This window comes from Embiotoca jacksoni, unplaced genomic scaffold (genome assembly GCF_022577435.1).
Source record: "Embiotoca jacksoni isolate LCO1_2020_lvr unplaced genomic scaffold, fEmbJac1.0.p SCAF_39, whole genome shotgun sequence".
In the NCBI taxonomy this organism is placed as follows: Eukaryota; Metazoa; Chordata; class Actinopteri; family Embiotocidae; genus Embiotoca; species Embiotoca jacksoni.
This window is the reverse complement of record NW_027185391.1, coordinates 3,189,725-3,215,229: the sequence shown is the minus strand read 5'-3', so window position 1 is coordinate 3,215,229 and position 25,505 is coordinate 3,189,725. Positions and strand designations below refer to the sequence as shown.

General features: G+C 42.6%; 2 protein-coding genes across 6 annotated transcripts in view; one reads left to right on the top strand and one right to left on the bottom strand.

Moving 5' to 3' along the window:
- Positions 1–408: 408 nt before the first annotated feature.
- On the bottom strand, positions 409–4,484 carry aamdc (adipogenesis associated, Mth938 domain containing). 3 transcript variants are annotated; one of them, XM_069166573.1, is made up of 4 exons: positions 4,431–4,484; positions 3,138–3,281; positions 2,259–2,354; positions 409–1,702 (listed from the first exon to the last, which is right to left on the bottom strand). In XM_069166573.1, the coding sequence occupies exons 2-4, from the start codon at positions 3,267–3,269 to the stop codon at positions 1,562–1,564; spliced, it is 369 nt and encodes a 122-aa protein (XP_069022674.1). In that variant the 5' UTR covers positions 3,270–3,281; positions 4,431–4,484; the 3' UTR covers positions 409–1,561. The 3 variants fall into 3 exon arrangements, with proteins under 3 accessions (XP_069022674.1, XP_069022673.1, XP_069022675.1); XM_069166572.1 differs by lacking the exon at positions 4,431–4,484 and adding an exon at positions 4,133–4,234; XM_069166574.1 differs by lacking the exon at positions 4,431–4,484 and adding an exon at positions 3,958–4,015.
- Positions 4,485–10,399: 5,915 nt separating this feature from the next.
- Positions 10,400–25,505, top strand: part of myo18ab (myosin XVIIIA b) — a 113,981-nt gene continuing 98,875 nt past the window's right edge. For 2 of the 3 annotated variants that reach the window (XM_069166559.1, XM_069166558.1), the window contains exons 1-2: positions 10,400–10,518; positions 12,477–13,574. In XM_069166559.1, coding sequence (XP_069022660.1) covers positions 12,555–13,574 — 1,020 coding nt within the window. In that variant the 5' untranslated portion in view covers positions 10,400–10,518; positions 12,477–12,554. The remainder of the gene's footprint in view (positions 10,519–12,476; positions 13,575–25,505) is intronic. The other variant, XM_069166561.1, reaches the window with a different exon arrangement.

Below are 25,505 nucleotides of genomic sequence, written 5' to 3'. Positions count from 1 at the left end.
CAGGCTGGGATGGAGCGACAGCATCGGCGGCCTCCTGCCACCAGAGGCCGCTGTTGAGGGGACAATTCCATTCAGCAAACCGGCCAGATGCTGACGACACCTCAAAAACCAGAGACACCAGGCTTCAACTTTTTTTTGTTTGTTTGTTTTTTCTGGGTCAGGACTGAAAGAGGACGTTCGCTCATTGTCAGCCGCGTTAACTTCATCAACTGGAATTTCACACATTTCCAGTTACATCCACAATAAATCAGACCTTTACAGAAAAAGTCAAACCGCTGCTTTCTCTTCCAACCTTTCAAAATGTTTGCGAGCACATTGCATGCATGATCATTTAAATAGCAGGAAGCACAAGATTGTTTTTCCTTTTTGTAGTCTAACACTCTTTGTTATGAAGACAAACTCATGTGATGGAGATTCATTATTTTACTTTTATTTTGTGAAGCGAACAAGCAGTGTTTGCTGGTGCTGCACCGACTTGTGTTCAATCAGTACATTTACATCACTTCAGGTTAATTTTTTGCTGGGAGAGTACCGACACTGAAGTAGGAGCTAAAAAAAAAGAACAACTTGAAACGATGTGGACACAAAAAAGTCTGAACTTCTTCTGACAGTTATTAGAACTGAGAACAAGTTCCTCCAGTTCAAACGCGCTTAACGACTCTCGTACTTCAGTATTTGGAAGTAAAACTATCTCAGATCTTTAGGACAGACTGTCAGCACTGTTATTTACAAGTGAACAGATTGGATTTGGTGTCACCAGCCATAACCAACCTATCTACATGGGTTGCTATGGTAACGATGTACGTGCACGAAGCTGCTGGCATCGAAGTGTCTGCGGACAGTGTGTTCCTGCTCCTGTCTGTGGACTGGTGGATATCGTTGTCCTCTACAGAGAAAAAACCTCCACCTTCTGATAGCGCTCTGCTAGCGGTAGCATAGACTCTCATCACTCTGTCTCTCTGAAAATGATGTCATCACTGTGTGACGCAAGAAATCTGACCTGAGCCTGCAGAACATTTGGACTGAAGACGCTTTTGCAGAAAAATCTGATTGAAAATCACATTTTAAACAACCTCCAAATATGGTTCGGATCCGGATTGCAAAAATCGCATTGCACATGATTTATGGGGGGTTTTCAGACTTCAAAATTTTGATTCATTGTGAACGTGACAAACATCAGATTTAAGTTGGCGATCTGAACGAGGCCTTCGAATCTGCTGGAAACAGATGGTGGAACCGAGTTCCTGCAAAGGTTCCTGCAGAGAACTCACACCAAATCACTTATTTGTAGCCTTGAGCAGATTTCTGTTAACGCTGTCAAGTGTCCAGTTCTCTTCTGGAGCACAGCGAGCAACATCTGGACCTAACTGAACTTGTAGAGACGACCGACATCAAGATACTTTAATCTGACCTAAAATCTATGGTTTTGAAGCGACGCTGGAAATAAAAGCTCAGAGCGAGAAGCACTCGCCAGCTGTGTGTGTACACATGACATCCTCTCCCCTCCTCCCGTCTCCTGTACGTCATCTCAGCTGGTAAAGCAAAGGCCAGGGTGACATCATCAACAGGTGGAGTGGAAGACTCCGCCCACCTTGGCGCCCTGGCCGGCCAGCTTGTTGTATTCGGCGACGGCCTTCTCCGTCTGGAGGACTCTGACGTCGACGCCATTCTGCTTCACGAAGTCCAGAGTGGAGGAAGGAACCTGAGAGAAGAGACGACGGCACAGACGAGGACACGGCGAGCGTTTCAGAGTCCGACACATCAAAGTCGCTCCTGTTCGAATCGAACCCGGTGTAATTGTGCTAAAATAATAATGTTACGTCCCCTGACCTTCACCCTGTATACACTCTGCCTCTGAGAGCATCCCAAAAAACATTAAACCACACAAACTGCACTGGCACCGACTCCAGTAGCCATGTTGGAAAGCAGCGGTTCCCGCATTATGAGATAAGAGTTGTTCCAGACATTAATTACAGACATTAATTGAGCTTATTTTCCCTCCATTTTTGGGGGACTGGATTTAATTTGACTCGTATGACACAAAAAATACTTCCAAATTCAGGTCTTACCGTGTTAAAGTCACTGGTTTAATACTCCTCTGATACACAAACTGCTCCATGATATAATACCGATCAAATGTGTAATGTAAATGTAAATGATGCCCAAACCGGCTTAAATGTAAATGTTAAGTTTACAAATGAATAACTGATATTTCTTTTTGAAGTGAATAAAGTGCAGTTTTTGTAGGTGTGCTTCACCTGCAGAGCTTCACTCATGCCCCTGCCGATGACCAGCAGGTCGACTCCCTTCTTCAGCACCTCCTCCAGATCAGCAGGTTGTACTCCGGGGCGATGCTGCGGTGGGAAAAGAAACATAATGAGGCTTTTAGGATGACGTGCGACCACGCGTACGAACGAATGATGATTGACCTTTTGGCATATTTAAAACCGCATCGTCGCTGGATGTCATCACGTTTACCTTAATTTCTAGGACATATTCCTCTTATGTTGGACATTCGTCCAATAATTGCTGCCAGTGTCTCGTCCTGTCCATCAGATCAGCTGCTCCTTATCCTCCACCTGTTCCCCTTCTTTTGGTCTGTGATGCGTTTCTTTCCGTCAACTTTAATATCTAACTTTTTTTTTTAACCTGTGCCACAGTGTGGCCCTCAGGGGGCACAGCAGCCTCAGACACTATCGTTTCAATTTCCACTGTTGTGAATCTTTTCTTTTTAAATTTTGCTTCCATCTCCATCAGAGTCTCTTCACTCTCGCATCACTTCACCGCTTTCTTCATGAAGCTCCAGACAAACGGGTGCCCTTATATGGAGAAATAGGAGCGCGGCAGTATGCTAATTGCAGAGCGCCTGTCAATTTACAAGGATTCTGATTCACTAACACACGCAAAGGTGCTGAGAACAAAATTGGCCGCATGTGTCATGAATCCATCGGCCATTTTGCGTGCGCACTTCCTTTGTGCGCAAAGTAAGAACATTTCTACGCACATATTAGTGAATGAGGCCCAATGTGTCAACAACTGTCAAGTACATTTTAACCAAACAGCCTGATATCACATACAACACCGATAGATGCAGCTGCTTCTGAAGCACGTCTTTGTTCGTAATTTGATGAACTTACGTCTGTCCCCGTCTCTCTCCAGTCCCAGGCCCGGCTGCCTCCAGGCCACACCTTGCAGTCCTTGTAGGTGGTGGAGCATCCCTTCACCTTCATGTGACCCCAGGAGAGAGAGGCGATTTCTGGAGAGGACATGGCTGCGTGAGGCTGTAAGACAGAGAAGAGACAAGGTGACATGCAGGTCAGTAAATACTGTTCAAGGGCTCCAACAGGGCAGAAAAGATCCATTTAAAGTGTCCGAGATGGGTCTGGAGTGGTAAACATCCGCATTTATACATCCAGCGCTTCTATCCAAAGCAACCATTAACAAATGCAAACCAAGTGGCAACGAGCAGAGCATGAAAGCCGCTACCATCAGAAGCAGTTTAGGCTTCAGCACTCTTTCCCAAAGACACTTCGACATGTCGGGAACAAACCGAACAACACTGTGAATAGTGGAAAAGCTCCTGAATCACAGCAACATCCTTAGAAACTGTAACAAAACAACCAGCTCAGGCTAAACCACAGACTATGTAAAAGTGTTCGTAGCTTCCGCCTCTAATAAATGAGGCCGATGCTGAAGAGCCTTAAGCTGCAATACCACCGAGTGCCACCAGGGGTCGGCTCCAAAAACCCTCCGGCTCCATAGACTCCCATTCAACCTCTCTCAATAAAATGTGTCCATCAGTTATCTTGGTGTTGCTAGCTAAAGTCACTCCTTCTTATTAGTTTTCTGGAGGTCCATCTGAAAACAATCCGTCACTAATTTAAAAATAAGCTTCAAAAAGATGTGTTTTGGGGGCGTGTCTGTTTGATTGACAGGCCTGTGGTGCAGTCAGGTTACAGCTATCGGTGGGCGGGACGTAGTATCGTCAGGTTTCCAATCAGATCGGTCAGATCCACCGCTGGCTCCTCCCGCAGCTCGTCCAAATATGGTCACTTCCTGCTCCAAACCGCTCCGAACTAGCAAGATGGCGACGGACAGAATCTGAACTGGAGGATTCATAACGTTCACAAACCAACGGGTGATGACACTGCTGGTCGCCGTTTGCGTAAAACACAAACACGTCCTCAGCTGGGATGAAGATTAGCATTCGACACCCCTCACTGCCAGGTCTGCTGTTATTCATAGGAGCTGACTAGGAGCTATTTTTAGACAGGCCATGGACTCGAGCTGAACCATCAGACTCTGCTTTCATGCAAAACCCAACAGTTTGAACATGACTAGAAAAAGGTAGCTGCAGTCCTGTTGTCAGTAGGTCATTAAGGTGGAACTGGAAATAAAAGGAGGAAAATGTATGTCCCACTGCTGCTTACCCTCTCTCGACGTCCAGAGACTGGACACACCCCCTAAAATTATTCCTCCCCCCGGAGTTAAAGGGAAAGACGCAACAGACTCAACCCAAATAGATTCTTCAGGATGGATCTAAAGGTTGGATCTCTCTGACGCCTGTTTAATATTTTCACCCGGAAAGTCCACGACTGATATCGGATTGTCCACTTTTTACTAAACTGAATTAGTTCATTGAGATGTACCTAATAAACTGGATAAACATGGATAGATAGAAAGTTAGAAGAGTTTAGATTTCTGGAGGGCTTTGGTGCTGTGGGAGCCTCAGGTCAGTTACTTGAATAATAACTAATATGTATTTAAAAGCTGCACTGTGTGCCGTAGAAATCACAACATATCATGAAAACATGGCCATTTTCTAATTCACCTAAAGTCAGTATTGTTTTTTAAGCAGGGAATTTTATTTGTATATTATCCATTCAATTATAAGGGGGTATTTATCAATACTACTAACAACTCATTATCATTACTGACAATTTTTTTCTTTTTTTAAATTTTTTTAATGATCATCATAAAAAAATTATAAATTAAGAGCATGATTAGAATAGATTCATATTTCAAGCCACTACAAACTGAATGGATCAGACCAGCATTTCCTTCATCCAGGGCGGGCTCTCATCAGTGTGTTTACATAAGGCAATTTGAATTCTTTAAAACAAAAATATATAACTGCTTTAAATAATAACACTATGCCAAAGAGTTGCTGTTTAGTTAGTTGTACAAACAAGGATGTTAAAAGCTCTTATCTCCGATTTTATTCCCTGTCATGTCCATGATAAAGTTCTGTAAATTGTGACCTGAAGTCAGTCTGCCAAATAATTTAAAAAAAAACTTGAATATTCTTGGAAAATAATCACTTATAAGTCCAGAGTTTGACACCAGCCACTGAGTACACGTCAGCTTTACGGTAGGTAGTCTGTGTGTACTTGCGCTTAAAAGGACGTTTCCTTCTACAGTCTTCGTCCTCTGAACTAAAGACAAACAGTTTTAGTGTGTTTTCTGGTAACATCCTGCTTTTTGCCCTGTACATATCTAATAAAATGTATAACTCAATTAAGTTTTTTGGTGTCAACAGTCCCGCCTTAAAAAGCAGCCTATCGGTTTGCTCTCTTTCAACCACATCATCAATAATTCTTCCTGCTCTTTCCTGTAGAATAAACGTCTGTTTCATCAACATATTCTGTGTTTTTAATAATCTACTCATGATCTTATTTATGTCTTTGTTTTTATCATAATTGAAATTAAACAGACTCAACTGAGCTACATGACTTTGTGTTTAATAGAAAAGTAATGCAATTAATTTAGTCAAATACTCTATTTACACGGTGTTCTGTATTAAAGGTATTTGTACTTGAGTGTTTCCAACAACAACACAGGACTCATTCAACTTCTTCCAGAACTACATCTGACAGCTTTAATTTGTTTTCTTTACGATTTTACAGACAAAAATATGACAAGTTGATAAAATAATTTAACAAATTAAACAAACAAATTAAAGCTGTCAGATGTGTATACACACACATACATAATATATATGCTCTCTTTCAACCACATTATAAATAATTCTTCCTGCTCTTTTCTGTAGAATAAACATCTGCTCCTGATGAGACGACGGATGTTCTCCTGAGGGATCTCCTCCCAGACCTAGATCAAAGCATCAGTCAAGTCCTGGACAGTCTGCGGTGGACGTGGCGTCGGTGGATGGAACGAGACACGATGTCCCAGATGTGCTGGATTGGATTCAGGTCTGGGGAACGGGCAGGCCGGTCCATAGCATCAATGCCTTCATGCAGGAACTGCTGACACACTCCAGCCACATGAGGCCTAGCATTGTCATGCATCAGAAGGAACCCAGGGCCCACTGCACCAGCATATGGTCTTACAATGGGTCTGAGGATCTCATCCCAGTACCTAATGACAGTCAGGGTACCTCTGGCTAGCACACGGAGGGCTGTGCGGCCCTCCAAAGAAATGCCTCCCCAGACCATCGCTGACCGACCGCCAAACCGGTCACGCTGGAAGATGTTGCAGGCAGCAGAACGTTCTCCACGGCGTCTCCAGACTCTGTCACATGTGCTCAGTGTAAACCTGCTCTCATCCGTGAAGAGCACAGGGCACCGATGGCGAAGCTGCCAATCTTGGCAAATGCCAATTGCCACGCACGGTGTTGGGCTGTAAGCACAGGCCCCACTTGTGGACGTCGGGCCCTCGTACCACCCTCACGGAGTCTGTTTCTGACAGTTTGAGCAGAAACATGCACATTAGTGGCCTGCTGGAGGTCATTTTGTAGGGCTCTGGCAGCGCTCCTCCTGTTCCTCCTTGCACAAAGGAGCAGATAGCGGTCCCGCTGCTGGGTTGTTGTCCTCCTACGGCTCCCTCCACGTCTCCTGGTGTACCGGCCTGTCTCCTGGTATCTCCTCTGTGCTCTTGACACTGTGCTGGCAGACACAGCAAACCTTCTTGCCACAGCGTGCATTGATGTGCCATCCCGGATGAGCTGCACTACCTGAGCAACTTCTGTGGGTTGTAGACACCACCTCATGCTACCTCTAGTGGTGAGGGCACTGGCAAAATGCAAAAGGGACAAAAACCCTCCAGAAAGGATGAGGACAGAGAAATGGTCTGTGGTCACCACCTGCAGAACCGTTCCTTCACAGGGGTTGTCTTGCTAATTGCCTCATTTCCACCTGTTGTCTGTTCCATTTGCACAACAGCAGGTGAAATTGATTCACAATCAGTGTTGCTTCCTAACTGGACAGGTTGATTTCCCAGAAGTGTGATTGACTTGGAGTTGTTGTTTAAGATATATTAGTGATGGTGAGATGAAGCCTCATGAGGCATCGAACCACTTCAGCCAATTGGTTCGAGAAAGGGTTCATTTCTGAAGCTTCATGTGCACACGAAACCACCTACTGGCCAAGTGTATAATCACAGGCAGCTGTATCTGAACCACATAATGTGATGCATTGAATTTTTGTGTCTGTTATGGCTGTTGGGAATGACTATGAATTACAAAAATGTATGACCAAATAATTTCTGTACATAAATTATCACATATGTGCATAATAAAATATTTTTTGAATGTATTCTGTGTGTAAATTTTCCCAAAATGGTAGTATCATATGATATGGCAAGATGTGTAATAATGTTTTTCTGTCACTTTAGGAAAATGGCATGGGCTTAAGCAGGCAGAGGACAGTGAAAGTGCTTGTGGAACTTGGAAGAAGGGACTGGATATGCTTGTGTAACTTGGACAATGATGTACAGGACAGGGGACATTTTATTCATTTTTATTCAGAAATAACAGTTTCTCAACAGTTTTTGGTTTTGTGGATGTCCACATGTCAGAAGTAAGGCTAACAGCAGCCACCTTCCTAAAGGAAAAAATATATAGTGCTGAACTGTGAGACACAATAAAGTATTCATTTGTTTCATGCATGCACCCATACATACCTGCCTTGTAGGGAGAACATAATTAGGATCCAGTTTGGACACAAATGCCCTGAATCCAACATCATCCACAATACTGAAGGGCTATGTCCTTCACTATCATGGAGACGAGGGCTTCATCCAGCTCTTGTTTTCTGGTGGCTGGTTAAAAGAGAATAAATACAGTGTCTGTTACCTGTCTTTATTTGCACAATAAACAAAAGTGAACAGGGGAAAATTGTAATGGTGCATTTGTAATATTGTAATGACTTACCTTGGCTGGGTGAAGCTCCAGTTTCCTCCTTATTCTCATGCAAGGCACGGTAACGCCTCAGCATGGATGAGGTGTTGTTATTGTACCCCAACTCCTTGGAGCACAATAAACACCTCACCTTTGAATAAAATAAGAAACTGTGAAAAATACAGTTCTTGATAAGCAAACCTAATGTGTCTGAAATAGAGTTAGATTTAGCTTGCCTTATTAGGAGTTATCAAATCAAAGTGTTCCCACAGGGGAAATCCTCCTCTTCCTAGCTGGCTCCATCTTATCACCTATCCTTCTCTACTCACTCTCCTAAATCTCCAAACTATCTCTCTCTCTCTTTCTCTCTCTCTCTCTCTCTCCCTAACTTCTCCAAACTATCTCTCTCTCGCTAAACTCTCCAAACTAAATAAACGCTATCCAAACTATCCAAACTCTCAACTGACCGCAACTCTCCACCAACAACCCACATTTTGAATGGAGCCTGAGGGGTTTATATTACTGTCAAACCTCCCGGCAAAATCTGAACCACTTCCCGAAGCAGTCACCTGGTACAGCCGGGCAGCGAGGCTTCGGAGGTCATCACTTTTGGCTCCTCCCCTAAATGAAGCAAGCCTCGACACGCGCTTCGAGGAAACGCCCCCTCCATTACGCGACACACGCTTCGAAGCGTCGGCACATCTCGTAACATCACTAATATATATATATGGTGAAACTGGCTGCACATTGACCAGCTAAACTAAAAGCAATAAATGTTGCTTTGACCAGTGAAGGCCATTTCCTGAACTAAGAGATAAAGTGCTGCGACTTTATGAACTTCCTTCACCACTTATCACCAGATTGTTCGTAGAGACAAAGTTTAAACTTTGTTATGTTATGTTATGTTTTTCAGAACAGTTGATTTGAACTTTAACATATCTTAATATTAGTTCATATCTCTTTGCTTGAAGGCATTTAGTTTTGTGTGCAAAAATACATGCAGAGTTGAACTGAAGTTAATGAAATGTTTCAGCAGTCTTAGTTGACTTTATCAGCATGGTATTTTCCAAAGTTACTGACTTTTTTTTGTTGAGATATCAATGAGTCGGTTTGACAATGATTTAATTTGAGCTGTTTTGATGTTTTCATATTATGAACTTAGAAAATATTGTAAAATGGCCATCATAATTAAACGTTTGTTTTGTGCATCATGACATTTAACAAGCTGAGGCCAGTGAACCTCAACTTAAAAATGGTTAATCAATTATCAAAATTGTTAGTTCTAATAACTAATAATTTCAGCTGCTTGAAACTGACTTGAGATTTAGTGGGTCCATCTTTTAAAGTTCATTCAGCCATGTGTTTCAAGTATCGATCATTTGTGTAAAAAAAAAATGTTCTTTTTACATGTTCATCTGCCGTATTTTATAGAATCTTGCACACATTCATGAATCTGAATACACACATAACAGACTGAGCTACATGGGGGATTGAGCTTTTGTCAGCTATGCTCACAAAGCTGTGAACAAACTACCTGCAGATATCAGGGAAGATAAAGCTCAGTTAATACTTTTCAAAAGAAAACTCAAAACATATCTCTTTAATTTAGCCTTTAACCAGCTACTCTCGAAGCTCTCTTGCACTTCAACTACCATGCCTTTAAAATGCATACTGCTTATTTTATATGTTAACCCTCTTTGTGTTTAATTTTATGCATTTGCATCTCATTTCTTTTTTATATTTTTAAATGTTTCTTTATATCTGTTTTCATGGGAAACACTGCATGTCATTTTCTTGCTGTAAAGCACTTTGAGCGGCATTTCCTGTATTAAAGGTGCTATACAAATAAAGTTTATTATTATTTTTGGATAATAATTAGATATTAGATTATGAGATAAGACAAGATAAAATAAGACCATTAATCCCACAGTGGGGACATTTAGTCGTCACAGCAGCATTGAAACACAGTTAGGAAAAAAACAACAATTACAAATACATATATAATGAAATAAGATAAATAAAAATATGTTTTTAGAAAAAGTAAGACCAATGAATAAATACCCATATTATATTATTATTACTATTATTATTATTATTATTATTATTATTATTATTATTATTATAATACAAGTTCCACATTTGAAACTGGTGTGCCGTATAAACGGTCTAATAAGTTCTGTCTGCAGCCTTTCCTCCGCGACCAGCAGGGGGAGCCATTCGACCGCCTTTCCGTGGCCGTAGTGAGGTTTGGGAAGTGGAGTGGGAGCAGCCAGCTTTCACAGCCTCCAGCTAAAAAGCCAGTCTGCGGCTCTGTTTTGTACGAGCCGAGCTGCACCCATTAACAAGGCACCAGCCGGGGGCTCCGTTTGCTCTACTGGAAACCAGTGAGTATCTCGTTCCTGTAATAAACCTCCGATCTTGTACGTGTAGTTTGAAGGCAGCGGTGGTCAAGGCAGGCAGACTGGGCCGTTTTCACAGGATCCCCGTGTTGTTCCACGATTTCCTTTTCCCCCCCCCAATAACTAAAGGCAGTGATTTGAGCCAAACATGCTAGTTAGCGAGCTAGATTGCTAATGCGAAAGTTGAACGGAAACCCTCATGGATTATCGGTAGGATTGTGTTTTTTATATTTTTTTCCGCTTTTTCCATTTGGAGTGGAATTAAAAACCTGCAATATTTTGGGCAACGTTTACCCCCCTACCTACCACAAGAAGTAGCTGGGCTAGCTAACGTAGCCGAGAAGCTACACCTAATATTAGCCCTGTCATGCTTTTTTGTGTCCTCTGATTGACGCTGAATGCGGCGTTGTGTACATCGGTGTGCAGATGTGGTTGTTATGATCCCGGGAGAGGATGACTTAAACATGTTGACGCTATTAACACCTTTTTGTTGTTGTTACGTTTTTAACGTAGCGCTGATGAAACCCTCAATCCCAGCGGTTTGTATTTAAACCACACACCGACTTTCTAACGACAACCAGGTCCTGACTGGACCACCGGATGATCGATATACGATCTGTAGATTGTTTACTCGTGATTCAGAGTCACTTCTGTTTTAATGTAATCATCCGGCGTTGTGTTGTTGTCATCATCTCTTTTTTTTGGGACACCTTTGCAACATGTGACGTGACACCTCAGACGCTGACTGGGCACAAATGATAGTGGAGTGTGTTTGGATAGGTTAATGGGCTTGTGTGAGTGTGTGTGTGTGTGCGCGCGCGTGTGTGTGTGTGTGTGTGCGCGTGTGTGTGTGTTCAAACAGATAACAGTCTCCTGTGTATCTGCCTGTCTGCTTGTAAAGCCGCTTCAACCTGATTTGTAGAGACCCAGATAAAACTAACCGTTCTTCAATGGACCTCTGTGTTGTAAGAATGGTGCAGGTCTTTTGTGATGTTTAGTTATTATTATTTTTTTTTCTACAAGGCCATCTGCGTGTGTCTTTGGCAAACATTAGGATGCATATTGGATGCTTGCTTTAAAAAAAACAAAAAACATTTAATCTCTGATTCTCTTTCTTTATATTGTTAAATAAATCAACTGCACAAACATTTACAATAATGTGTTGCTTGTGGAAAGTTGGCTATATCAACTATCAACTCTGTTAGGAGCCTCTTTTTTTACTGGCCTGAAACGACACTCTTGTTTCCAAACACAAAAGGCTGTGTAAACTGTAAACTAAAACAAAATGTGAGGATTAGCAAAATCATGTAAATCCATATCCTTAATTAACACGTATTTCTTAGTAAATTACCTGTTACAGATTAGGTTTATTTTTGAACATTTAATATGGTGAAACAGTAAAAAAACAATTCGGTCATTTAAATGTGGCAGGAGCATATTGTGAGAACTTGATTGTGTTTGTTTGGCTGAAAGATAGTCAAAAACTTAAACATATTTAGTTCACATTAATATAGAGTACAGACATTAGAGAATACCCTTCATATAAAGTCTGTAATTTTACTAAATTAGCCAAAAACACTGGAACTGCTGCCCCACAGCCGTGCCCCCCCCCCCCCCCCCCCCCCCGCAGCTGTGGCTCCGCCCCACGGCCGTGGCTCCACCCCTGTGGCTGAACGGAGCGTCTGTTGCCTTTTTTTTATTAATTTTTAGAAATATAAGTTTGTCCAAATCGCCCCACATGAGGCAGTACATACACTCGGGTCTCCAGCCATGCACCCACCAAGTTTAAAGCAGATGGGATGAATAATTGTCGAGATATTTAAGGAACAAAAAAACCTAACAAACATATGTACGGACAGAGATTTCTTGAATTACATATAGTAAGATCGAATATATGATATTTTGTGAGTTTGACAGTTTGTTTTTCCTGTCTCCTTCTCCAGGGGATTTGTCTATTGATCTTCACGAACACACCCAAGTAGTGAATCCAGCTGTGCAGGAGCCGTATTAAGTTGGTCATCATGTTTAGTCTGATGAAGAAGGACAAGGAGAGAGAAGGGAGCAGGAAGGACAAGAAAGATAAAAAAGAGAGGATGTCTGCAGCAGAGCTGCGCAGCCTCGAGGAGATGAGCATGCGGCGAGGTTTCTTCAACCTGAAGAGGGAAGGGAAGCGTGACTCCAAGAACAAATTGGAGATCTCCAACCCGATTCCCATCAAAGTCGCCAGCGGCAACGAGCTCACCCTCACTGACATCGAGTCAGACGGGTTGAGCAACCGGAGCAGCGTGGTCCTGGACGAGCAGCTGAGCGCGGCCAGCTCCACCGACGACCTGAAGGGCGAGGGCGGAGGTGGGCAGGACGGACATCGCAGCTCAGTGCGTGATCGCGTGGCTCAGTTCGGTTCACTTGCCAAGCAGAACTCCTCCCAGATGGGTCAGATGATGAAACGGTTTTCCTTTTCCCAGCGGAGCAAAGAGGAGAGCCCGTCGGAGGGGTCCACCCCCTCGGGCCAGAACTCGGCGGCCCCGTCCCCGCAGGTGGAGAGCAAAGTTTTCAGCATGCTCCGAAGGCACAGCGTCAAACAGCAGCCCGGAGCGCCGCCCGCCAAGAAAGCCGGCATCCCCGAAATGGTGGACAAAATGTTCCCGGCGCAGCTGCAGCTGCCGGCCCTGGTCGCGCCGAGCGCGCCGGAAACACGCGAGCTGGAGCTCCAGCGCCGCAACACGGGCGACTTTGGATTCTCTTTGCGTCGCACCACCATGCTGGACCGCAGCGCCGACGGAAGCGTGTACCGACGCGTGGTCCACTTCGCCGAGCCTGGTGCGGGCACCAAGGACCTGGCGCTGGGCCTGGTGCCGGGCGACAGGCTGGTCGAGATCAACGGACGCAACGTGGAGAGCAAGAGCCGGGACGAGATAGTGGAGATGATCCGGCAGTCGGGAGACACTGTGAGGTTGAAGGTGCAGCCGATCCTGGAGCTGAGTGAGCTGAGCCGCTGCTGGCTGAGGAACACCGAGGGGCTGCGACGTGAGGCCAGACACGTGAGTACAGTTGAACCGTGTTCTGATGAGATGGCTCGCTGTCTTTGAACCAAGACGTTTGAATCGACGAGCCTAAAAAAACCCAGTGGACCCGTCGGGTCGGGTCGTCCAGCCTTCTTTGCCTGCGTTTCGTTTTCACCACATCGTGTGCAGAACGGCGCACTGGGGCAGGTTTGGTCAGTTTGTACCGTTATCAGACGTTTGAAGTGCAGGCGTGTGATGTGGGAGCTGATGCTTGATCCTCCGCTTTTCACCGTATGCTTTCTCCAGTTGTAAGACTTCATATCAAACCACCCGCTCACGATGAGAGTGTTTCTGCTGAAGGCAAAGTAGCGCTCAGGCCTGTGTTTTGGGATTTGGGGAATCATTTCGGTACTCTTGTACAAAGTCCGTGTCTCTTTATGCTTTTAACAGGAAGCAAAACATCAGCGCACAGCTTCAAAATCACCCACACATATTTAGAGAAATCCAGGTTAGTCAGAGCATCCCGTGTCGAGTTTGTATGTTCTTCCTGTGTCCATGTGGGTTTTTAATAACAATCCCATGTTGGTGCAATAAAAAAGATTGAATTCAGATGAACAGACTGAAAATGTTAATTCTTTAATACCGTCCACAGTTTTATACGTACTGTTTATATTGTGTACATTTGCACTAACAAAGTCATTGATGAAGTTCTTTGATCCACAAGAGACAAAACCCACAATTTTCTCAGCAAATTTTTTTTAAACTAACAAAAGTAATTGGCCTCCCGTCATTGTTTACAAAAATGTGACTTTTGATTTTTGATTCAACAGACAGAATATTTTAAATGATAAAACAAATGAAAAAGGCGCGAACCAAAATGGAGGGTGTGCTTAACCTGAACACATTTTGTTGAACCACATTTTGGTGCGATCCCTGAAAACCAGAGATTTCTGTGTCAGCGACACGTCTGCGAGTGTCAGCAGGTGGTTCGCTTCTCTTCCGGCCGTCTCAGGTTCTACAGACCGTAGGATTCAGCGCTTTAGATGCTTGATAGGATTTCAGATCAGGACTTTTCAGAACAGTCCGATGTTCTTTTTCATTCTAGGGTGTTTTCTTTTTGTAATTATGCTGTTGGAGAGCTAATGACCTGTGACTGAGACACGTTTCTCTCCGGGATGCCTTTTAATCACATGTTGAGTTATTCCTTCTCATGATAACGGTACATGTCATAAATGTAGTTCATTGGTGGTGATTGAGGTGAGACTCTGCTCTGCACCGGCTCGTTAGCTGCTGGTGTAAGCTGGACGGGGACTTGTAACGATGACTGATGTCCACACCTAACTGTTTTGATGTCAATGATACTGGCAATTTATTCTTCTTCACCGACGGGAGACTTTTCTATTTTTCTCTTGCTGCTGTGAAAACCGTATTTTGTCATCATGTTGTGAAGAACCGATACGAGTATTGCTAAAGAAACCAGAGTGATAAGAGTATGGATGAGATGGAAATGAAACTACTGCTGCCTGCTGAGGTCCCAAACTTCAGGAAAAAATTCCACAGTTTTTTTTGTCAAATAAATCCGCCGCCCTCCTAACTGAGGCTGTGGATGTCGAAGCTTCGGTTGTGTGAAGTGCCAGAGTGCCAGGATGTCTGTGTGCGAGAGGGACTACATGCAACATAATATGAACAAGTACAACTTTGAGAGAAGCTCACCTGACTCGAGGGGAATTGTTTTGGTGTGTAGTCATCAAGATTGTAACTGAAAACCTTTTCTGGAAGTTTTGAAGTTTTCCTCCTGAATTCCTCTTCAATCTGAATTCGACAAAAGATAGAGTACAGCAGCACAGTGCACTCTGTACAGGTCATGATAAAAAGCTGTAGTTATTAATAGTGGAATGAATAAAGCAGCACTTTTATAATGATCAACTTCAAAAACAGGGAACGCCAGATTGTCTTTCAATTTGAATGTTTGAGAGGAGTCTCAATGTTATTTATACCCCTTTATTCCATAAGAACCAACAGTCCACAATATATATCATAACATCTAGCAGGTAGCATTTTTACGTTTTTTTTTTTTTTTTTTGGGAGGGGGGGGGGCGGGGGGGGGGGTCACCTACCTACCTTAGCTTCACAAAACCAATCAGGCTGTCTCACTGTGAAGTCAGCAGCTGCCACTCATGACCTTCAGAGTCGAGTCACCCTGTAAACAAACAAACATCCTTTGTGATATGAATTAAAATGTCTCGTACGTTGGGTGAAAAACAATCTATAGTAAATGTTTTCATTCAGGAACGAATTCTTCATTTAAAAATGATTTGTTTTGGTTTAGCGGAACTAATCATGAGTCTCGATATAGAAGTATTTAGTTAGAACTAAATATGTTCTCAGTCATTTCGCTGTTTGCTTTCGCACCGCCATTAGGAGCGGTTAAATGACATCACTGCTGCACTTATTTCTCCAATTAAAGGAAATACAGTTTTTGGTTTACTTGATCCGGTTTGAAATTCACAAACATATTTTACCAGTTTGAAGATCCAAAGCGTGTTTCATTCAAGAGGGCCAATAAAAACAAATGGAACGGTCAAATATCTTTATTTTAAGATTAAGATTTAAGATGTGTAAACTGATTCACTTGAAGCCTCGTTATGATGTGCTATCATTTGCGTCGTCAGTTTTGCATTAAGGGTCAAAAGAAACTCAACACTTCCTGTATTTGTTTTTCAAACTCCAAGCCCTATAGCAGGGGTGGCCAACCAGTCAGAGACTAAGAGCCACATTTTTTACTGTGTTACCGCAAAGAGCCACATCATACACATGGGCACACATGAACATCACCCCATCCCTTCCTCTTACACACACACCTCTGCTCAGCCAAATTTATTGTGTGACATTATCATGTCACACACCAACATGATAATGACAGAAATTGACTCCTACAGTACTAAGACCACAGGCCAGTCATTTTCAACAATGAACATTGTGTGCACTGTCTCACACACACAAACTCTCAGTTCAACAAAGTCCACAAACAAAAACATAATAATTTACAATAGCGTTTTTCACTTACTATGCATGTTGCTTAGTGCGACTTCTGGCATTCCTTGCCTTGAACAATCCTCTTCAAATCTGGCTTGTATTCTGTTGTTGCCACTCGAAGTAATTCTTTCACATGGGTGTCAGTCAGAACAGATCGATGCTTTGATTTCACGTGTTTCAGGGTAGAAAACACAGACTCGCAGACGTATGTTGACCCAAACATTGACAGTATCTTAAGCGCAGCCCGTTTGACATTGGGGTATTTTTCCATTGGCACACTTTTCCAGAACTCAATGGTCCCTTCACTTAAAGCAGGTTTCAGTTGGTCCTCCTTACAAAGATCGATCATCTCCAACTCAGCCGCGGCCTCATCTGTGACTAGCGGGGCTTTCAAACAGTCCGTCTCCGCATTAAATGGGTCAACGAGGAACGTAATCTGTGGCCTTTTCAGTTGTAGATCACGGAACCGGATGACAAAGCTTTCGTGCAGGTTTTCAACCAGTGTTGCATATCTGGCTCTTTGCTTATTCAGGGCGGCGCTGGTGACTTGCCCGCTGGCTTTTAGCAGAGTGGGAAAATGCGTTAAATCTCCCTTTTGAATATGCGCCTTGAACAGCTTCAGTTTGTTGACAAACGCAAACACACTTTGCACCAGGTCAGGCAGCATTTTTAACTTACCCTGCAGAGTCAGGTTCAGTCTGTCCAAGTGACACAGCATGTCGACCAAAAAGGCCAGATCCATAATCCACTCGACGTCCGAGAGCTCGGGATAGTCCTTGTCCTTCTCTTCCATGAACAGTTTCACGGCATCCAAAAGCTCAAAGAAGCGAGCGAGCACCTTGCCTTTGGACAGCCACCTCACAGTGCAGTGCAGCGGCAGGTCACCTGGAAGTCCTTGGTCCAGCTCAGCGATGAGATTCTTGAATTGCCTGTGGTTAAGCGCATGTGTGCGGATGTAGTTGACGATTTCCATCACAGGCTTCATGACGTTGTCTAAATTCAATGATTTAGACACGAGTTGCTCCCTGTGGATGATGCAGTGGAAATTCCAAAACTCGGGAAATGTTTGGTCAGCTTTGCACAGCCCCACAAGTCCGTTCACAGATCCGATCATGGCTGGCGCTCCATCCGTGGCTATTGCAGTTAGCTTCGGTATGGGCAGATTTGCTTTCGCAAATGCAGCCATCATTGTTTCTTTCACATCTATGCCACAGGTTCTGTCTTTTAATGGCACAACATCAAGGAGTCCTTCTTTGATCACACAATCTTTTGACACAGACCGTGCAAATATTGCCAGCTGAGGCTTGTCTTGTATGTCACAACTCTCATCCAATGCGACACTAAAATACTCACATGCTTGAAGGTCAGAGTGCAACTGTGATTCAATAGCCGTGTTAATGTCCGATATCCTGTGTTCAACAGTGTGGCGGGACAGTTGGACATCTGATACCATTCGTTTTAGTTTGTCGTTTTCAGGAGACAAGATTTCAACAACGTCACTGAGGCATTTTTTAACGAACTCCCCTTCATTGTATGGCTTTTTAGCCCGTGCAATGTTCCAAGCCAGTTGATACGATGCAAGCGTGACAGTCTCTGAGTGCTTCGTAATTTTTTGGAAAAACTGTACCTGCTTTTCTGCCTGACTTTTCAAAGTGTCCAACTTGTGCTTGCGAAGTTCAGTCCCTTTTGGAAATCCCTGGTCGATGTTAGCATGGAGTGAGCTGAAGTGGCGCTGAAGATTTGAAGCTTTGAAATGCGCTAATGACGTCTGACATATCAGGCAGAATGGCTTGCCATTACGTTCAACAAAAAAATATAAACTTTCCCACTCTGTTAAAAACGTCCTGTGTTCATCTTCATATTTTCGTTTAGCTGTGCATTTTTTCCCTGCCATTTTGAGAGCGAAATTGACACTAATTGTTTACTCGAATGGGTTTGCCCCTCCTGCTTTGCGGAATTTCACCTCATGCGCATGCGCGTTTGACGAAAATACCATATTGAACTCAAGCGAAGCGAACACGCACAAAAAAAAAAACACAAACACAAATGTTGATATGAACGTAAAAGAGCCGCATGAAACCAGGCAAAGAGCCGCATGCGGCTCGGGAGCCGCGGGTTGGCCACCCCTGCCCTATAGCCTTTTTTATAAGAAAGAAACCCCCATAAAAAAGGCTTTTATTGTGAAACATTTTCCTATGGTTGCCATAGGAACTGTGGAGGAGAGTAGCTAGGCAGATGTAGGAGCTAAAATAATGTAGATATAGGAACCAAAAGGTTCTAAGTTCCCCCGGTGTGGAGGTGAAATAGTTCCTCCGTTCCCAACACACCTAACGGGCTTTGTTTGCTTCAGGTTCCCGGTGGCACAGTCAGGCTTGAAAAGGAACTGTATAAACCCCGAACTCACCACAATAGAGTTCCTGTGCTCTGAGAGATGGGCAGTGACTCCGAGTCGGACTCGTTCTGATGGGAAACAGAAGCCGAGACCGATGGAGACGCTCGTCCTCCACAGCGAGTTTGGAAATATTCCAACCGGGCCTGCGACTGAATGAGAGGCTCACCAAGTGTCATGTGATTAGATGCTATAATGGTTTCAATGGCGCAAACAGGAAGTGCATACCAGAGGGAGCTTTGTTTTAAGTTAATAGGCACACACACACACACACACACACACACACACACACACACACACACACACACACACACACACACACACCTACCTCCTTTAACTTCATAAGCCTGTCTCTGCCGTTGATCTGTCTGTTAAACGGCAGGCTCGTCTTTAAAACGCTTTAAAACACAAGCTCGGCTACTACTTTTAAATAAAGTCAAACTGACAGGAGGGCGCATCGTTCAGTCCTGACCAAGGGTTCAAAATGAGCCGGCACACTTTCACTTCCAAGGTTTTACTACAGACTTCTTTTTTTTCCACTTAGAAAAGTATAATATGGCAAAAAATGCCCGTTGCCATCTGTCAAAGACCAGCGTGACGTGTTCAGAGAGTCAAAATGAAACAGTCACTCTTGAATAAGGCAGAAGAAGAAGAACTCGGTTGGATGAAGCAGAGTCCGTGTTGTTCACTGGGAAACCGCAGCAGCTGAAGTCGTCTCCGTTCACTTCAGAACGGATCCCAGGAGTCTTTCACACAATCACATTCAGATTTGAACAGACAAGAGAGGATGCATTTATTCTTTTAGCTGTGACCGGCTCCAACAGGATGGTCTTTAAAAAGCACTGCGATGTCTTATGTAATACTATTGATTTAAAGTTTGGATCTGCTATTTTTTCAAAAATCACCTTTTCTAGTGATTATTCTGAGCTTTCAGTGATAGGAAATACTTCAAAGTAGGAATACATGAAAATAAATTGAATGTTCTTAGGCTCTATTTTAAAATGAAAATTTGCTGTTGTCCTTGTACAAAAAAATGGAGTATAAGATAGATAGATAGATAGATACGACTTCATTAATACCACAGTGGGGACATTTAGTCTTCACAGCAGCATAAAAACACAGTTAGGGAAAAAAAAAGGTGCGCACAATAAGAACGCATTTACAAATACGTATACAATGAAATAAGATACACACACAGAAGAACTATATACACAAAAAATAAATAAATACAGCTCGGGCTGAAAAAGAAAAGTGTCAGGTGCTACAACATACAGTGCACCGTTATTTTAGCCGTGTTGAACGGTCATATGGATCAGTGTTATTGAAAAGGGTTAATAACTGATGAATGAAAATGGTCTGGCAGCCGAGCACAGGTAGAAGCTGGCAGAAGTACTGAGCGTTCAGTTCCGGGCCGCTCGGTTCCTCCAGTAAAACCTGATGTGCAGCATTCAGACAAAAAGGGGCGGAGCCAACTGCCATGTCTGTTTCCTGTCTTTGTGTGTTTCTTTCTTTGAGTCATTGTTCTGGAGGATGCCAGTAGTTTTATTAGCATCTTAGCTCCTGCTGGTTCATTTGAGTATTTGCTTACGTTTTACTTTTTTATTCTTTTTTAAATTTGATAAACAATTTTGTTGCAGATTGATTGACTGATTGATCTGTTAGTCTCTGTTGTCCTCCGTGGTTTTACCCTCAATAGTATCTGTTCACTTTGAGAAGTCAGGTATTTTCAACACTGATACAATAACTTAAGCTCGGGTACTTTATACCAGCGCTGAACAAGTTCTAGAAAAAGTACCAGAAATCTCCCATACAGTCGGCATCAGATGTATTTTGATATTATAATATTATTGAATTAATAAGCCATTTACCAATTTGATCAATATAATGAATCGGTGAACATAAAAAAAAAAAAAAATCAGCTTCAGTCTCAAGTCGCCTCTTATTTAACCCGCATTTTTCTCAGCGTTGTTTTGTTTTATTTTCTCTTATCTCAGCATCATTTTGTGTAATGCTGCGTTGTCATTGGTCGAAGGAGAGAGGGAGCCTTGTTTTGATGTGGCTGATGTCCTGATTGAAAATGAGGCCTGAATGGAGAAGGCGTTTTTTTTTTTTTTTTTTTTTTTTTATTAACTGTACAGCCCTACAATATAGGAAGCTTGGTGGATTTTAAAAGGTTTCTAAATGTAATAATGTATCATGTTATTATAAAACCGTTAATTTTGGTTCGAAAGCTTGAATTTTGAGCTCCACAGACCGTGAAGAGGTTAATGTCTGAGAATATGACACTCATATTGGGTATTAAAGGCTTTTTTTTTTTTTTTTTTTTTTAAATGATCACCCTCTTGAGTACCTCAGATTTCTTCAGCTGAGGCTGTTTTATCTCCAAACTGAAGACCATCACAGCTCCACACACAGCTTTTATGACACTCTATTATTTAATAATAATAATAATAATAAAAAAAGATGTGAAATCTGCATATTTAGAATTTCTTAGATTGCAGACTGCAGCTTCCTTGAACACCGCAAACCTTTCTCATTTTATGGCCAGCATACAGTCATGGGTGAATATCTTGGCACCCTTAAAAAAAAAGCTTTATTTAGAAGTCTTACTGAAAGTCATTTGTTTGCAGTGCGAGAAACATATCAAAGGTCAAAGTTGAACAAAAGTCAAATCTTGAACTAAAAAGTCTTCCAGCTGGACACGGCGCTGAAATTGACCAGAAACCTGTCGATTCCTACGTTTTCTCTGACCTCTTCCTCCATTTATTATAATTCACGTAATATCTAAAGGAACATCGTGTACTTTAGCTGTTGGCCAAAGACAATAGGATGGTGAAGTTTGAGTTTAGTTCCTTCGTTGCATCTTCTCCTCATTTTCTTTCAAATCCCAGATTCTACCACAAAAACAGAGCACAGTTACTAATGATCCAAACATATATTCCAAATAAGGAATCATTCAACCCGTAGTAAAAAAACAAAAAAAAACAAGCTGTGTGATTGGCTCCTTGCCATAACATAATGTCATGTACTCTTCCAGCCACAACCACAACATGCCTGTTCATGTGAAGAACACGCAATGTGAAGATGTTGAAGCAAACCTGTTAGCTTGTAAACTCTGACGCAGTTTTGCCCCAAACTATTTCAAGGTTATGTGAGGCAAGAGTTTAAAGTATTGAGAAGCCCATCTACACGTGTCCTAACAGGCTGACTGGAAACAACAGGAAGCCCGTCGCTCCCTTTCGGTCTCACTCTGGTATTTGTGGAATCTGCTTCGGAACAAATAGGCCACTTCCTGACCCGATCCCCCTGAAGGGTTTCTGGTGGAGGAAGAGGATAAGAGGATAAGAGGGGGGGGTTGATGGAGGAGGGAAAAAAACATGCCCGTGAATCTAATTGGTTATTGTTTTTAAAACTCCCCCATGCCAAATTGTTTTATATGTCCGTCTTTACAAAAGTCATTTGACTGTTTTTTTTTTTATTTAGTGTGATCTGAAAGTCTTTATTTCAATATAATGCATTCATTGATTAAGACCTGATTTCACTGGACGTTATCAATCCATCCTCATCCTCTTTTCTTTTTGTTAGCTGAAGAAAATCTGCACAGATGAGATTTACTGCAAACAGCTGTTCAGTGATTTCAAAACAAGCTGCTAAGTTAGGCTTTTTTCACCAAAGCCTTGTCTGGCTCTTTTTTTTCATTTTAGTTTGTCTTGTGTAATTTCCGACACCGCCCCCTCGCACAGTTTGTTTTTATCCGCAGCAGTTGGAGAGGCGCTGGATCGATATAATAATCTAATACGGTTAGGGTTGTGAAGTAGCTCACAAATTAGCCCACAAGCCCACTAAACTGTCAGACGTGTACAAACGTGAAATACGTTTCTCCTTTTGTTAAATGCCTGTTTTCTTAAACTTCTCTTCTCCTGTTTCTGTCGGTGTTCTTGTTCTTGTATATTTCTGTGGTTGATGTGTTCGTTTGAATATGGAGCAGAAAGGAAGATCACAAGGTGGACAAAAGAAATGTGATTTACCTGATTGACAATGATGTAATCAATTCCTATAATAATAATAATAACAATCACGATGCACATCGTAGAAATATATATATTTTTTTCATCTTTTGTTGAACTCGGAGAACCACAGGGTTAAAAGTTACAAGAAAACTCCTAAAAGCTACGTATCTGCCTAGAACAGAAATGTATAGAAACGACGACTTCATCAGCTTTTCAAAATAAGAGCATTAGATGCTGTTTAATTCGTGTTCATTCAACACGTAGACCTGCTGGATGCTCAAAAACAAAGTGCAGTCTCTTACAACCTGAAGTGAGTATAAAACTAATTTAACATACAGTAATATGTAATCCCTTCCTTTGATTTAATTTGAAAATTTGAATGTAAAGACCACATTTCCCACAAACCCCGTCACTTCCTGTTTTTCAGCTGGTTTTATTTGGTGATGAGAAAACAGGAGCGCAGAGTTTTTCTGATCGTAAATGAGTTCTTTTTGTTGGAAAAGATTTACTTTATGTCGTAATACTTTCAGCATTTTGTGGAAAAATCGTGGGAATTTCCCACAAAAAATTGCAAGCTCCTGCAAATATTGCTTAAATAATGTTGCTTAAAGTCGCGTTAATTATTCCAATCGTGATTTCCTAGAGGAACTGACTGCATGTCAGAGTACTAAAGGTGGAAGAGTACTATTTCGTTAGTGCTGTTCAGAGCACAGCCTAAATGTTTATAGTGTTTAAAAGTTGATTGGCATTTAAATATGTTCTTCTTGCATCAAAAAATTCAGAATTTAAATTTATTAGATCATTCTGAGGTGGCAGGTGTCTCTCATGCGTTATAAGATCATGTAGTAGAATAAAATAAAAATACGTTTCAGTGGTAGCTCGACGCCTGTGAATGAACCAGCAGGTTGTCTGGCAGCACCGTGTCGCTGCATCTTCATCAGTATGGGTCAGATTTAGCGGGTGCTCCATTTCCAAGCTCATCTTTGACTTGGTGTGGTAACTTCTCTGTTTACCTGTTGCCAGCATTATGTGCACCTGATGGCTTTTAATTTAGCAAACCAGATTAACCCGACAGTATTAGGCTCTTAATCCTCTTTCCCTACTTATTCATCTTTCACTTGCTCTTTCAGAGCTCTTGGAGGCCCAAGAAGCCCAATCAGGGTCCCCGACCAGATGTTCCAGCGAGGCTGAACTCGCCGTCCTGCTGGGAGATAATCCTCTAGCCCTCCAGAGACAGGGATTAAACCAGTGCCGCCACAATAAAGGCGTCAGCGTAAAGAGATGTGTAGTAAGGCGCTCGGCTAAACGGAGGCTTTGACTGCTCACCCTGAGCAACACGCGGGTGAAATGCACCTTTTCCAACCCAGAATTTGAATCTTCAGGAGGTGTCATGAGTAATAAATCTAACATGCATATCTAACATATCTATTCTGCATCTATAGGAGCTGTGGAAGCCCCGGGATGTTCTTAAGTAGTTGTTCTGCTTCTACAAGAAACCCTTTAAGCCCTTAAGGTCCTCAGATGAAACTCTGTTGATGCTATAAGTGCTTAATAGTTAGATGTACTTTTTTTTTCAAGTTGAGTGCCGATGTGTTGGTTGAAGTACTGCTGCTGTGGGCTTGTTTGGATGTGGCGGGACAGATCTGGTTCTGACCTCGGAGTGGTGTCCCTCTTCTTTTGTTCTGCAAACTAAATAATTTACAGAGCTGCTGCTGGTCCAGTAAATAATAGAAAAGATTGCCATGGTGCAGTAGGACAGTGTTGGTGTCTTGTTTGGCCTCTCTGTGCTGACTGCTGCTGCCGCCTAAAAAAAAAAAGACTATGTCAGCACTCTCCTTTCTCTCCACACTGAGCCACAATGACACAGCACTTTGCCTCGGGCTGAAACACCTGGTTGTTTCCATCGTAACAGACGCTCCTCCCGCGACACCGTGAAGTAAAATGAGTTCTGATGTCATGTGCTGTGGACGTCGGATACCCTCCGTCATTCCCTTTGAAACACGGGGAGTTGCTTTTTTCCCTTCCACCATAATTATGGGCGTGTTCTCTTGCATGCAAATATCACAAATGCAAACACGAGGAAATAGCCCGGCTGGTGGATAAGGAGCTCTTTTCATCTTATCACCCCCCTATTGCTGTACATCTCAGACACTTGAACTGGGTAATCAGCATATCTCAGTTTTCTGTTGCTTAAGAACTCGAATGTAGATACTTCTGGCTGTAGGCTGCTTGCTGAGTCAGCTAGAAACCTCGTCCTTTGATTAGCTGTGCTGAGTCACCAAACTTGGATATTGGTTCCCTAAAACAATGTCAATGAGGGGACTACCTTCTCAACAAACAAACAAACAAACAAACAAACAAACAAACAAACAAGACATAAATGCATTTCAAAAAGCACAGAGGTGCGTCTGTTTTGGTGTTCAAGGTCATCTGAAATCTCAGCATATTTTAAAAATCAACTGCTGTGGGGCCTCACTGAGGTTTTACATTATCTCGGTTTTAATCCATTTTACTCTGGCCTGGAAGGATTAC

Excerpts from the sequence above, each read along its gene's own strand:
- aamdc (XM_069166572.1), bottom strand. The coding sequence starts at position 4,207 with ATGCTAATCTTCATCCCAGCTGAGGACGTGTTTGTGTTTTACGCAAAC. Across the intron at positions 3,282-4,132 it reads AGCAGTGTCATCACCCGTTG|CCTCACGCAGCCATGTCCTC; the intron begins GTTTGTGAACGT and ends TCTGTCTTACAG. Across the intron at positions 2,355-3,137 it reads GGAGAGAGACGGGGACAGAC|CATCGCCCCGGAGTACAACC; the intron begins GTAAGTTCATCA and ends TTCCCACCGCAG.